Source organism: Bubalus bubalis, chromosome 10 (assembly GCF_019923935.1).
Source record: "Bubalus bubalis isolate 160015118507 breed Murrah chromosome 10, NDDB_SH_1, whole genome shotgun sequence".
Classification (NCBI taxonomy): domain Eukaryota; kingdom Metazoa; phylum Chordata; class Mammalia; order Artiodactyla; family Bovidae; genus Bubalus; species Bubalus bubalis.
In genome coordinates, this window is record NC_059166.1 from 34,250,832 (window position 1) to 34,263,324 (window position 12,493).

Here is a 12,493-nt window from a genome sequence, read left to right on the forward strand (position 1 = left end):
CACCGTAGATAGTGTAAAATCAAACAATGCTCCCAGTTCCTTTTGATTAAAGTGCATCTTCTTGGTTTAATAGAAATGTCCTTAATACTCTTTCCAGAAATCATGGATTCTTATAGAATGATCAAGAAATTTGCTTCAAAGCAAGGTTCAGTTAGATGCTACCAGGTTTAATGAAAAAAACCACTGGTAAAAATGTACTTACTTCACTGCTGACTGGTCCGTAAGAGTGACCCGAAGAATCTGGTTCTTCTAAATACAGAGTGTAAAAGTGTGGTCTAAATCAAACAGTATCAAAATGTAATATTTTACGAACACATTGTAAAACAGAATAGAAAGAACAATTCAACAAATGATAGTGAATAAAAGTTATACAGCACTGGGGTAACATTTCTAAAAATGCTGAGAAATAATTTACATGTTTAGAATTCTTCGAAACGTGGCTGTAATAGTCACTAAAAATTCATTTGGATATAAAACATCATAGCCAATAGCAAAATTTTCTGTCATCTATTTAAAATATTCAGACATTTTTATAAAACAAATGAGTATCTTATGGTGGAAATTAATCATCTACATACCTTTCATCTTTAGGAAGCTGTAGCCACTTAAGAATAGCTAAAATTCTTTCTTCAAATGGTACTGAACTAAAATGAAAGATAAAATGAAACAAATATGTGACAAGTGTTAGGGTTTAAAATATCAATGTGTGTCTTACTGAAAACTGCATTCAGAGAGATTAAAACAATTCAAGACATCAAATGTGTTTGAAGCAATGTAAGAGTTTCATCTGGAAACTTAAAATTGTTTTCCTGACCTAGGAACAAACATTAAGTTTTTACACATATGAAAGTTGTTCATTATTATTCAGTTACACAGTCATGTCTGACTCTTTGCAACACCACAGACTACAGCATGCCAAGCCTCCCTGCCCCTCACCATCTCCCAAAGTTTGCCCAAGTTCATGTCCACTGCATCGGTGATGCCATCCAGCCACCTCATCCTCTGATGTGCTCTTCTCCTTCTGCTCTCAATCTTTCCCAGCATCAAGGACATAAACGAGTCAGCTGTTTGCATCAGATGACCAAAATACTGGAGCTTCAGCATCAATCCTTCCAATGAGTATTCAGGATTGATTTCCCTTAAGATTTACTGGTTTGATCTCCTTGCTGTTCAAGGGACTTTCAGGAGTCTTCTCCAGCACCACAGTTTGAAGGCATCAATTCTTTGCCATTCTGCCTTCTTTACGGTCTCACAAGCATACACGACCACTGGGAAGACCATGCTGCTGCTGCTAAGTTGCTTCAGTCATGTCCGACTCTGTGCGACCCCACAGACAGCAGCCCACCAGGCTTCCCCGTCCCTGGGATTCTCCAGGCAAGAACACTGGAGTGGGTTGCCATTTCCTTCTCCAATGCATGAAAGTGAAAAGTGAAAGTGAAGTCGCTCAGTCGCCTCCGACTCTAGCGACCCCATGGACTGCAGCCTACCAGGCTCCTCTGTCCATGGGATTTTCCAGGCAAAAGTAACTGGAGTGGGATGCCATTGTAGCCTTGACTATATTGAACCGTCTTTCAACAGAGTGATGTCTCTGCTTTTCAACACTGTCTAGGTTTGTCACAACTTTCCTGCCAAGAAGCAATCATCTGATTTCATGGCTGCAGTCACCATCTGCAGTGATTTTAGAGCCCAAGAAGAGGAAATATGTCACTATTTCCCCACCCTCCCCTTCTATTTGCCATGAAGTAATGGGGCTAGATGCCATGATCTGTTTGTTTGTTTGTTTGTTTGTTTTAATATTTAGTTTTAAGCTGGCTCTTTCACTCTTATCCTTTACTCTCATCAAGAGGCTCTTTAGTTCCTGTTCACTTTCTGCCACTGGAGTGGTATCATCTGCATATCTGATGTTGTTGTTTTTCCCGCATATCTTGATTCCAGCTTGTAACTTATCTAGCCCAGCATTTCTCATGATATGCTCAGAGTATAGGTTAAACAAACAGAAAGTTTGTCAAAAAAAATGAAAGTTGTAGTTGGGTCTAAAAATTTGCTTCCCATTTTCTACCTGAGGATTTTATTCCTGTACCTCAAAATAGGAACTGCCATGTCATGAATAACCCACGTGTCAAATCAATACTCTTTAAAGGGGACCTCTTTGGTGGCTCAGATGGTAAAGCATCTGTCTACAATGCGGTAGAGCCAGGTTCAATCCCTGGGTTGGGAAGATCCCCTGGAGAAGGAAATGGCAATCCACTCCAGGACTATTGCCTGGAAAATCCCATGGACAGAGGAGCCTGGTAGGCCACAGTCCATGGGGTCGCAAAGAGTCGGACACAACTGAGAGACTTCACTTTCATGAAGATGAACTCACTCATTGATGACTCTCAGTAAAATTGGAAACGGACACTTGTTGGGCAGACAGTTCTCCAGGCAACAGTTTCTGGGCAGAATTAATGACATCTTCCTCTGGGCAAAATATTTTGTTTACAGGTCTCCATCAGAGTGCTTGCCCAACCCCAAGTACACTACGTTGTTCCTTGAGAAGGTTTCTATCAGAACTTGAGAGGCCAGAGAACGTGTATCACTACTCTGCAAAATTCTCCAGGTCTAAGACAGTGCCTGGTGCACAGAATCTCAATTACCATCCATGGAATGAAATTAATGGCAAATAACAAGGTGCTTATATGAACCACAAAGAATCAACAATAGCCTAAGGTTACCAAAGAAAATATGCATTTCTTGTTTGGAATTTATGAACTTTCCCTTTCGTCCCTCAAATACACTATTGTATTGGTTTTATGACATAAATTCCCCAAGTATAAGCCAAATTATTTTGCTAGTCTCACTAAAATAATCCAAAGGGAGTTTTCCAGGAAAAGAGTTGTGTGTTTTGTTTTGTTTTTCCACAATACCACACAGATTTTGAATATTACAGGGAGATTACTCTAATCAGTTCCGCTATAGATGGAATGTTTAAAAAAGAAGTTTGAAAATGCAAATCTAGAGGTGCCATTAATATCTTCTTTCAAATAGTATTTTTGGACACCAAAGGGTCACTCCTACCTATGTCCCTTTTAATACTTTCAGCTCCTTCTCCTAGTTCTTTCTTCCTGGAGTGAAAATATTCAGGACCCCTACTTTCACCAAGACTTCAATTCTTATTCCTATCCAAATATCTGAACACAAACTGCAACATGTTACCACCAGTGCTTTCTAGAAAACCTCCAGGAAAAAAAAAAAAAAAACCTCATCTAGTTTTACTATCTACCATCCATTTAAAACTCTTTGAAATAGAGTTCTTATTTTGATAGGTCTCATTTTTCAGATAACATATCATTCAAATGCTAGAACTCAGGCTGTGATAAGAAAATAAACTGTTCTGTGTTATAGGTCCTAGAAAAAGTACAGTTATACATACGCATTATAGATTTTATAGACGTCTGGGAAAATTCCATTGATTTTCACATCTGATCCTGGCCAAAAAAATGTGCCTGTCTTCAGGCCTTGATATTTAGCTGTCAGCCAAATCTGGAGAAGACAGAGAAGGAAAAATAGGAAATTATGTAAGCACTGATTTCTTAGGAAACTGGGTTCACACAACTGCCAATGCTTTCCTCTCAAATGCTAGAAAGTTTTGATATCAATAAGCTCCAGCAGTTAGACTACAAAACAACCATGTAATGTGACTTTGAACAGCAGCAAAAAGAAATTAAATAATCAGAAATTAAATTAACTTAAAGAATATAAACAATTGGTAACTCCTGCAACTTTTATAGACTTGCTTCTACTTAATAAGCTTCTGTTAAAAGAAAAAAAAAATCACAAGAAAAGAAAAATTCACAAATATACATATTTTTAACTTACTGACATATTTTGATTATGTAACTTAATATTTATTGAGCACTTATTATTGCCAGTTACAGTTCTAAATGGTACTCCTATAAGCAACTTAGATTATTAATTTAAATAATCATCACAATAATTCTATGAGGTAGTTAACAGAATTATTTACAGTACAGAAAACTGAGGCACAGAAAGAATACTTGCTGAAAATTCATGATTTTAAATGTCAAAGCTAAAAATCTAAATATAACTAAATATAAAAATATAAATAAAAATATAAAATATAAAAAAATAAAATAAAAATAAATTTAAAAATCTAAATATAACTTGCAAATTAACATCATTCTCTTTTCTTCCTAAAAGAGATATCAGATCAGATCAGATCAGTCGCTCAGTCGTGTCCGACTCTTTGCAACCCCATGAATCGCAGCACGCCAGGCCTCCCTGTCCATCACCAACTCCCGGAGTTCACTCAGACTCACGTCCATCGAGTCAGTGATGCCATCCAGCCATCTCATCCTCTGTCGTCCCCTTCTCCTGTCCTCAATCCCTCCCAGCATCAGAGTCTTTTCCAATGAGTCAGCTCTTCGCATGAGGTGGCCAAAGTACTGGAGTTTCAGCTTTAGCATCATTCCTTCCAAAGAAATCCCAGGGCCGATCTCCTTTAGAATGGACTGGTTGGATCTCCTTGCAGTCCAAGGGACTGTCAAGAGTCTTCTCCAACACCACAGTTCAAAAGCATCAATTCTTCGGTGCTCAGCCTTCTTCACAGTCCAACTCTCACATCCATGCATGACCACTGGAAAAGTCATAGCCTTGACTAGACGGACCTTTGTTGGCAAAGTAATGTCTCTGCTTTTGAATATGCTATCTAGGTTGGTCATAACTTTCCGTCCAAGGAGTAAGCGTCTTTTAATTTCATGGCTGCAGTCACCATCTGCAGTGATTCTGGAGCCCAGAAAAATAAAGTCTGACACTGTTTCCACTGTTTCCCCATCTATTTCCCATGAAGTGGTGGGACCAAATGCCATGATCTTCGTTTTCTGAATGTTGAGCTTTAAGCCAACTTTTTCACTCTCCACTTTCACTTTCATCAAGAGGCTTTTAAGTTCCTCTTCACTTTCTGCCATAAAGGTGGTGTCATCTGCATATCTGAGGTTATTGATATTTCTCCCGGCAATCTTGATTCCAGCTTGTGTTTCTTCCAGCCCAGCATTTCTCATGATGTACTCTGCATAGAAGTTAAATAAGTAGGGTGACAATATACAGCCTTGACGTACTCCTTTTCCTATTTGGAACCAGTCTGTTGTTCCATGTCCAGTTCTAACTGTTGCTTCCTGACCTGCATACAAATTTCTCAAGAGGCAGGTCAGGTGGTCTGGTATTCCCATCTCTTGCAGAATTTTCCACAGTTTATTGTGATCCACACAGTCAAAGGCTTTGGCATAGCTAATAAAGCAGAAATAGATGTTTTTCTGGAACTCTCTTGCTTTTTCCATGATCCAGCAGATGTTGGCAATTTGGTCTCTGGTTCCTCTGCCTTTTCTAAAACCAGCTTGAACATCAGGAAGTTCACAGTTCACATATTGCTGAAGCCTGGCTTGGACAATTTTGAGCATTACTTTACTAGCGTGTGAGATGAGTGCAATTGTGCGATAGTTTGAGCATTCTTTGGCATTGCCTTTCTTTGGGATTGGAATGAAAACTGACCTTTTCCAGATATCAAGACTATTCAAATAGACCTTTTAGAATTGTTGTGGCAATTTTTAAAAATTAAAAAGGAGAACACATCTAAATCACAATCAGGGACAATCTTCTAAGTCAGCAAATGCAAACAGTCATAGTTTACTCCTGAAGCAACAATTAGCTTTGTGTAGATCAAAATATTACCCCCAGAGTACTACTCTTTGCTACTAGAACAAAAAGGTATCATTAAGCAGAAAAGAAAATTGGCTCAGAATAACCTGAACCCTACTCTGGAATAAAATATACAAAGATATAAACTATATTTTGAGTTATCTGCATTTACCTTTATTTGCATAAGGATTGCACAAACACAGTAGATTAAATAGGTTCTTAAAAACTCCAGGGGATCTGTCATTTTACTCTGATAGAAACATATGAGAATAATAAAAAATAATTTTAATAGCTAAATTAAATAAACAACTCACTGGTTCTCCTTTGTACCACTCTGGGTTAAATTTCTCTTTGCTTTTAAGTGCAAAGTAAGCGTTCATTTGGGGATCATAAATATTATTGTCAACGATGCCATGGGATTCCGGATAAAGTCCCTAAAAAATATAAAATACAAGTTTTATGCAAGTTGTGAGTTTTTAATGTTAAGGTTACAGAACAAAACCATCAGAGAGAAATACACAACTGAAGCTACAAGGAACTTAACCTAGCTTAAGAAGAGAAGAAGAAAACACCGCATATTATCAAAATACAACCAACTGCTTAAGATTTTATGTAGTACTTGTGTTTTAATTTATGTAATAGGAGAAAATAAATTAGGAACAGTAGCAGCCTCTTAATTTTGAAAAAAGTACTGAGATGTCCTTTTGGATTGCTCAGTGAAAAGTTTCTGCATAACAAAATCCTTTTTGATTGGGTTCAAGAATAGCTTGTACCAGTATAAGTCAAAGTATTAATTCTGTGGCCTTAAGGCCTAATGAATTCTACATTTTTTTTTTCTGGATCCAAATTAAATCTGAAAGTGAAACAAAAAGAGAGCTGTAATCACATCTAGAGTCAGGCAAAGTGTTTTGCTTAGACTCATACATTGAAATGATTGGAAAGACGGCTGAGGACCTGTGAGTGCAATCTGGGGCTCAAATAAAGTAAGCTAAAAACTAATCAGAAAGAACAGAACCTAAGAATCCTAAACTGAAAGGGAATTAAGAAATCATTTCTTGGGGTCTTCAATCACCTCTTTTCACATATGGGAAATCGAGACACAGAAGGTAAGGTAACTTCCCAAGGTCACAACGGGTTAATAGAAGAATAAGAACCAGAACCTGTTTTCCTGCTTAACTACACAATGAAAAAGAAGGTGTTTTTTTCCTGATCTGAAATCTGATTATTCTCTTGAAAAATGTTATATTTACATCTCACTTTTGTGGACATATAAAAATTGAAATGCAGAGCTTACTGTGACAATGCTGTAGTGATTGGGGAAAGTTTTTGTTGGATATACTGGTCTCATGTTTTTAGTATATGTCCCACAGGTTTCTACAAGGGGAAAAAAAGATTGTTATTAAATACAACTGACAATCTGTTTCCTTCATTTAGTGTTGGTTCCACAGACTTCTAAGTAGTACTAAAACATGAATCCAGAAGGGATTTACAACCATATAAAAATTCAGGGTGAATTACAAAGCCACATTGTGGTTTCAAACTCAATGATGAGAACTAGTTTTTCTTCTTAGTTAAAAAAAAAATTAAAATAATTAATCCAATGGAATATTTACCCCATACTTACTAATAACATTAAGTTCCAGATGGACCATAATGATGCTTGCTAGATCTTTGCTATTACTTGGTGGTAATATAGCTAAATACAAGATGTAGTTTTTAAAAAAACAAATAGCCAAAACAAAACTACCAACATCCATAGTAGCTAACTCAGCAAAATGAAAACAAGAATGAAGCAGTAGCTAGGAGGACAGTGTCCCACCCCAAAGTCCAAACCAGTTAACTCTAGACAAATTCAACACTGCTTTAATGATTAAAGGCATCTTCTGGCTTCAAGTATTAATACAAAAACAAAAACAAAAAAAACAAAAAACAAGAAGGACAGAGTCAAACTGTTCCTGATTTAGCCGTAGTGTCACATCCCTCGTCTGCTTCTACCACGGAAGGAACATATAACTAATGATTCTAGCATTTCAATACCTCATACCTGAAAGTGTTCCTCAGGCTGGTACATGTCTCTCTATCTCACTGCATTCCAAACAGTTCAGAATTACAGGCTACACTTCCTAATTACCCAAAGCAAGGACTTAAGTTAACTATGCATTGAGTTCCTTTCCACTTCACATATAGGTACCTAAGGCTCCTTAATTCTGAACTCAGGATATTGTATTTGATGCTATGGAAACAAACTTTCCTCCTGATGATAACAAAGGGCCAGATGCAAGCTTCAAAGCCCGTGAGCCTAGCTGATAAAACAGAGTCTTTCTTGTCCATGTAAGCTCTTTCCTAAAGACTTTTATGTCAAATGATTATTTATAAAAACTACTTTCTTCCCAGTAGAAATTAAAAATTGAAATTTTTAGAAGTTCTCCAAATATCAGTTTCTTACAAAAGAAGTACAATAAATGTACCTATGTGATTATGGAGAGTGATTTTGACATTCAAATATTCAAGTCCAGTAAATAATGTCCCAGAACTCCAGAAGAACACTAAAATAGTGAATTTACTTATCTCCATTTCAGTCCAGTATTACACTGTGGCTATTTAAATACTGATCACTGATAACAAGCAATGTTCTTCAGCTTTTATACCCATATTTAATTTTTTATTTTTTCAATAACAACGATACGAGTGATAACCATATTACTGGTGGTTAATGTGATTTAAAACTTTTGCATTCGTACTAAGAAAAGACTATTCTACTACTGCATTACTAACTTATATAATAATCATTTAATTAAGGCTTTAATTGAGATAAAGAAATTGGAAGGATGCCTCATGATACTAAAGGATAAATAACAAGTAAATAGTCTATGTCTGCACTACTAGATTCATATAAGAAATACCTTCAGTTTTTGAAATTCTACTTTAAGATGTAGTCATATTAGATAAATAAATATATAAATAGTTTGTCCACAAAATGAATCCAAAAGTCTAAGAAAAAAAAGTATGCCTTATCCTTAACATCTGTAACCAAGGAATAAAAATCCTAAGATAATCATTATTATCTTAGAGTTGTTTAAAAGGCAGTTTTAGAACAATTATAATATTAAAGACTAGGTCCTTATCACTAGGGTTTAACTCTTTTACAACAGAGAAGTTTGGTAAAACAGATTCTGCCGTATTTTTCAAAAACGAGACTGCCTCCTCAGTCTACTGACGCTGGGGCACTCCAACAGTGTACTCTGAAGTTACTCACTCAGCTTGCTAAGAACAGGAAGAAGTCCACCCCAAGTGTGCAGATATTCTGCCCTGAAACCATCCAAAGAAAATAAGAGGGTAGGAGGTGTTTCAAACCTGGGTAATGAGAAAGAAAGAAAAAAAATGTGTAAAGAAGAAAGAAGACACAGATCCAGTGAACATTTTCCACTGAGGTAGGGATGTAATCTAAGGTAAACTAACAAGCTCAACAAGCATCTTTATAAAGAATATTTTAGAAGTGCTTATATTCATATATATGATTTTGTATTTCATCATGTACATTATCAAATAGTACTGATTGAGCACTCACACCATTTTTAGGTACCATACAGAGACCATCATTTATGGTCCCTGCTATTCCAAAAGCTAGATGAAATGCAACCAAAATGCAATATTTCTCCAATTTGCAAGAGAATAAATATTAACAAACAGCATATTCTAAATTGTGTTCTTGTTTCTACCAGGACAGCTTTATAATGTTTAACAGTTTGGAAAAATCATTATTTTAAACATATAATATATTTCTGAAGATTAATAATTCAAATTATATAGATCTCAAGTGGAACAAAGATAAACATGTCTAACTGTCATCAAATTTCCACTTTTCGAATTCTACACAAACCTTTCCTGATGACCTTAGAAACATAAGGTATTGTATAAAACACTTTAGACCAAAAATAGAAAATACAAATTATAAAAATTATGTAACATCTTCTCATAGACATGTTATCCTGAAAATACATAAGTGAATCAAAAATTTTTTTTAAAAAGTTGTAATTTGTTATAAGTTCAACTTGAAAAACTTCAAATGAAAGTAAAGATCCTTTTTTCCTAAGAAGGAAAACAAATTTTTCCACCCAACACTCATGAACATTAAATATTCATAACCTCTCTCTTTTTTTCTTTTCCAGTTTCTAGACCAGGAGTGGGAAGTGGGGGGTGAGGGTCATGTCATAATCACTTCTATACCACCAATGCCAAAAGAAGGCCTAACTAAAAATAATATTTGTTGAACCAATGAATAATTATTATTATTTTTATCATTTCAATTTGGAAAGAGAAAGAATGATACTTCTATAAAAGAAAACATGAGCATTTCAGAATATAATCTTACCCTGCCGGACACTGTGGTTCATCAATGCTGTCACATTCTCTTTCTACCCAACTTTTCTCCCCTAAAATATTTTCAAGAAGTACAGTGAGTTGAACACATTTAACAGCAACAATGGTCGTGATGTTTGTGAGACACATTAGGACTCGTTCCCCCCAAAAAACAAAAAAGTTAACAGATACATAGATCATGTGGGGTGTGATTCTCAGGGAATAGAACAAATAGAGAGTTATTCTATTTCAAAATAAGAGTTAGTTGATATCAGGAATTAAAGAATGAATTTATAATTGCAAGACTAAAACATATTGCTGTATTTGTGAGAACTTGAAGGCACATTTTCCATTTTCAAATTGTCATTAATAATATTTTCAGCCAAAATTTATAACCCTACTTCTATCCACCGACAGAATCTTCTGCCTTAGTTCCTCTCATACAGTCAAGTTCTGTCAAAGAATTTCAAGGAACCCTGCAACACCTAGGCAAGACATCATAGTAACACCAGCTTACACAGAATCTTAGGCACTAACTTCTCTCAACGTCAGGCAGACACTGTCCTCGTTTACGATGAAAGAATCTGCTACATAGTCAGCCAAGACTGTGAAGTGATTGTTCCACAAATACAGCATTAAATATGCAGCTAATATCAAAATAATATGAGGGTGTAGTAGCAGCAGAGTGTATGACTATGGATAAAAAAGACTAGCCGTGTGTAGACAATCATGATTATTAGGCTGGGTGATACAAGCTTTATTACATAGTCTCTCTATTCAGGTATATATGTTTGAAACTTTCTTTAATAAAATGCTTTTAAAATATTTTTTCAGCCAACATGGTTTGTCAATAACTATGACTTCTACTGTAAAAAGCACACCCATGCTAACCCCCTCTGAGACCTAGGAAGATGTCAGCCTGTGGCTGAACCTGGTGAGGGCACAACCTCCTGACCTCGGCACACGGATCCGTGGTTGATACAACAGTCTCCCTTGTCCTTGCAGTCATCTGAACAGGAGCAAAGGCTTCGGGACAACCTTTTCTCACCACACCTGAATTTGGTGCAAGTCCATATCCGTTCTAGAAACAAATGTCAACATAGCACATTTTATGGTCCAAATTCAACATGTCCAAAATGAACACAGAATTGTCTTCTAGAACGTGATCTATGAGAGATGATGGACCATTTCTTAACCCTCAGTGACTCACAGAACTTTCCACCACAGTGGTCAATGTGAACTAACAGAAAATATGCAGGCAACAAGTATTATTTCACTAGAAATCCAGAATCTCATCATTTTAAAATGTAAATGCTGAATGAGAAGCAAGTCCAAAAGAGAAGGACTATATGTATTAATATACATATGGCTGATCATTTTGCTGTAAGATAGAAACTAACAAAACATTGTAAAGCAACTATACTCCAATAAAAATTAATTCAGAAAATAAAAAATAACATGTAAACAGACATAACTTTTATTATACAACTCCCATGTCAGTCTTGGCTTATTCCACCAGTCATTGCCAGAGTTCTCCAAATTTATCTAAATCTGGTTCACTCTCATTTAAATGTTATTATTGCATGGGCTTCCCTGGTGGTTCAGACGGTAAAGAATCTGCCTGCAATGCAGGAAACCTGGGTTCAATCCCTGGGTCAGGAAGATCCCCTGGAGAAGGGAATGGCAACCCACTCCAGTATTCTTGCCTGGAAAATTCCATGGACCAAGAAGCCTGGCAGGTTAAAGTCCAAAGAGTTGGATATGACTGAGTGACAAACACTTTCACTTTCATAGGTAAAGAAGATCAAATCAAACTTTTCACAGTCTGATAGTTTTATTTTAAAGTTTAAGTGGACATCTTAAGAACTCTCGCTTTAATAAGCCCATAACAGAAAGAGTCGTATATTTTTAATCAGCCTTTTGAACTTAGGTGAAATGCAAATTAGACTATATAGGTTGTCAGCAAACATTGAAATCCAGCATGGTGCTGCCATCCATAAAATTTTTAACAAAGGCAAGATATGTAAATTTTGTTTGTGTCAGGAAACATAAAGGACAAATTTTTTAAAATCTCAAATGGGTTAGGTAAATCACATACCTAAAACATGCAGAACTTTCCTTTGCTCTTTTACCCCATCTTTTCACCTGCAGATTTTTACCTGGTTCTATACACGTTTCCTGGTAATCTAGACAGCAGTTTCCAAGGTCAACACAAGCAGCATCACAGCGGCAGTTTCCAAATGTTCTCTCAAAACAGCGACCCTTGCAACTTTTAACTGAAAATATCGAATGAGTTAGATGTTTCTAATCATTATATAATTACAAAGCAAATATCAACTAATATACCCTAAGTTCGGTATTGAGTAGGTTTAAATATTCTTTTAGAAAATACAGATGGGATGGGCAAAAAGTTAACCAAGAATCTTTTCACAAATACCTA

The 12,493-nt window shown here is 36.0% G+C and overlaps 1 protein-coding gene across 1 annotated transcript in view; it reads right to left on the reverse strand.

The window, feature by feature from the left end:
* Positions 1 to 12,493, reverse strand: part of ENPP1 (ectonucleotide pyrophosphatase/phosphodiesterase 1) — a 72,208-nt gene that overhangs the window by 23,128 nt on the left and 36,587 nt on the right. Inside the window, exons 3-11 of the mRNA XM_006076996.4 lie at positions 12,213 to 12,329; positions 11,009 to 11,134; positions 10,067 to 10,127; positions 8,951 to 9,048; positions 6,989 to 7,068; positions 6,009 to 6,128; positions 3,413 to 3,522; positions 579 to 644; positions 203 to 275 (exon numbers count right to left, since the gene is read on the reverse strand). Coding sequence (XP_006077058.4) covers positions 203 to 275; positions 579 to 644; positions 3,413 to 3,522; positions 6,009 to 6,128; positions 6,989 to 7,068; positions 8,951 to 9,048; positions 10,067 to 10,127; positions 11,009 to 11,134; positions 12,213 to 12,329 — 851 coding nt within the window. The remainder of the gene's footprint in view (positions 1 to 202; positions 276 to 578; positions 645 to 3,412; positions 3,523 to 6,008; positions 6,129 to 6,988; positions 7,069 to 8,950; positions 9,049 to 10,066; positions 10,128 to 11,008; positions 11,135 to 12,212; positions 12,330 to 12,493) is intronic.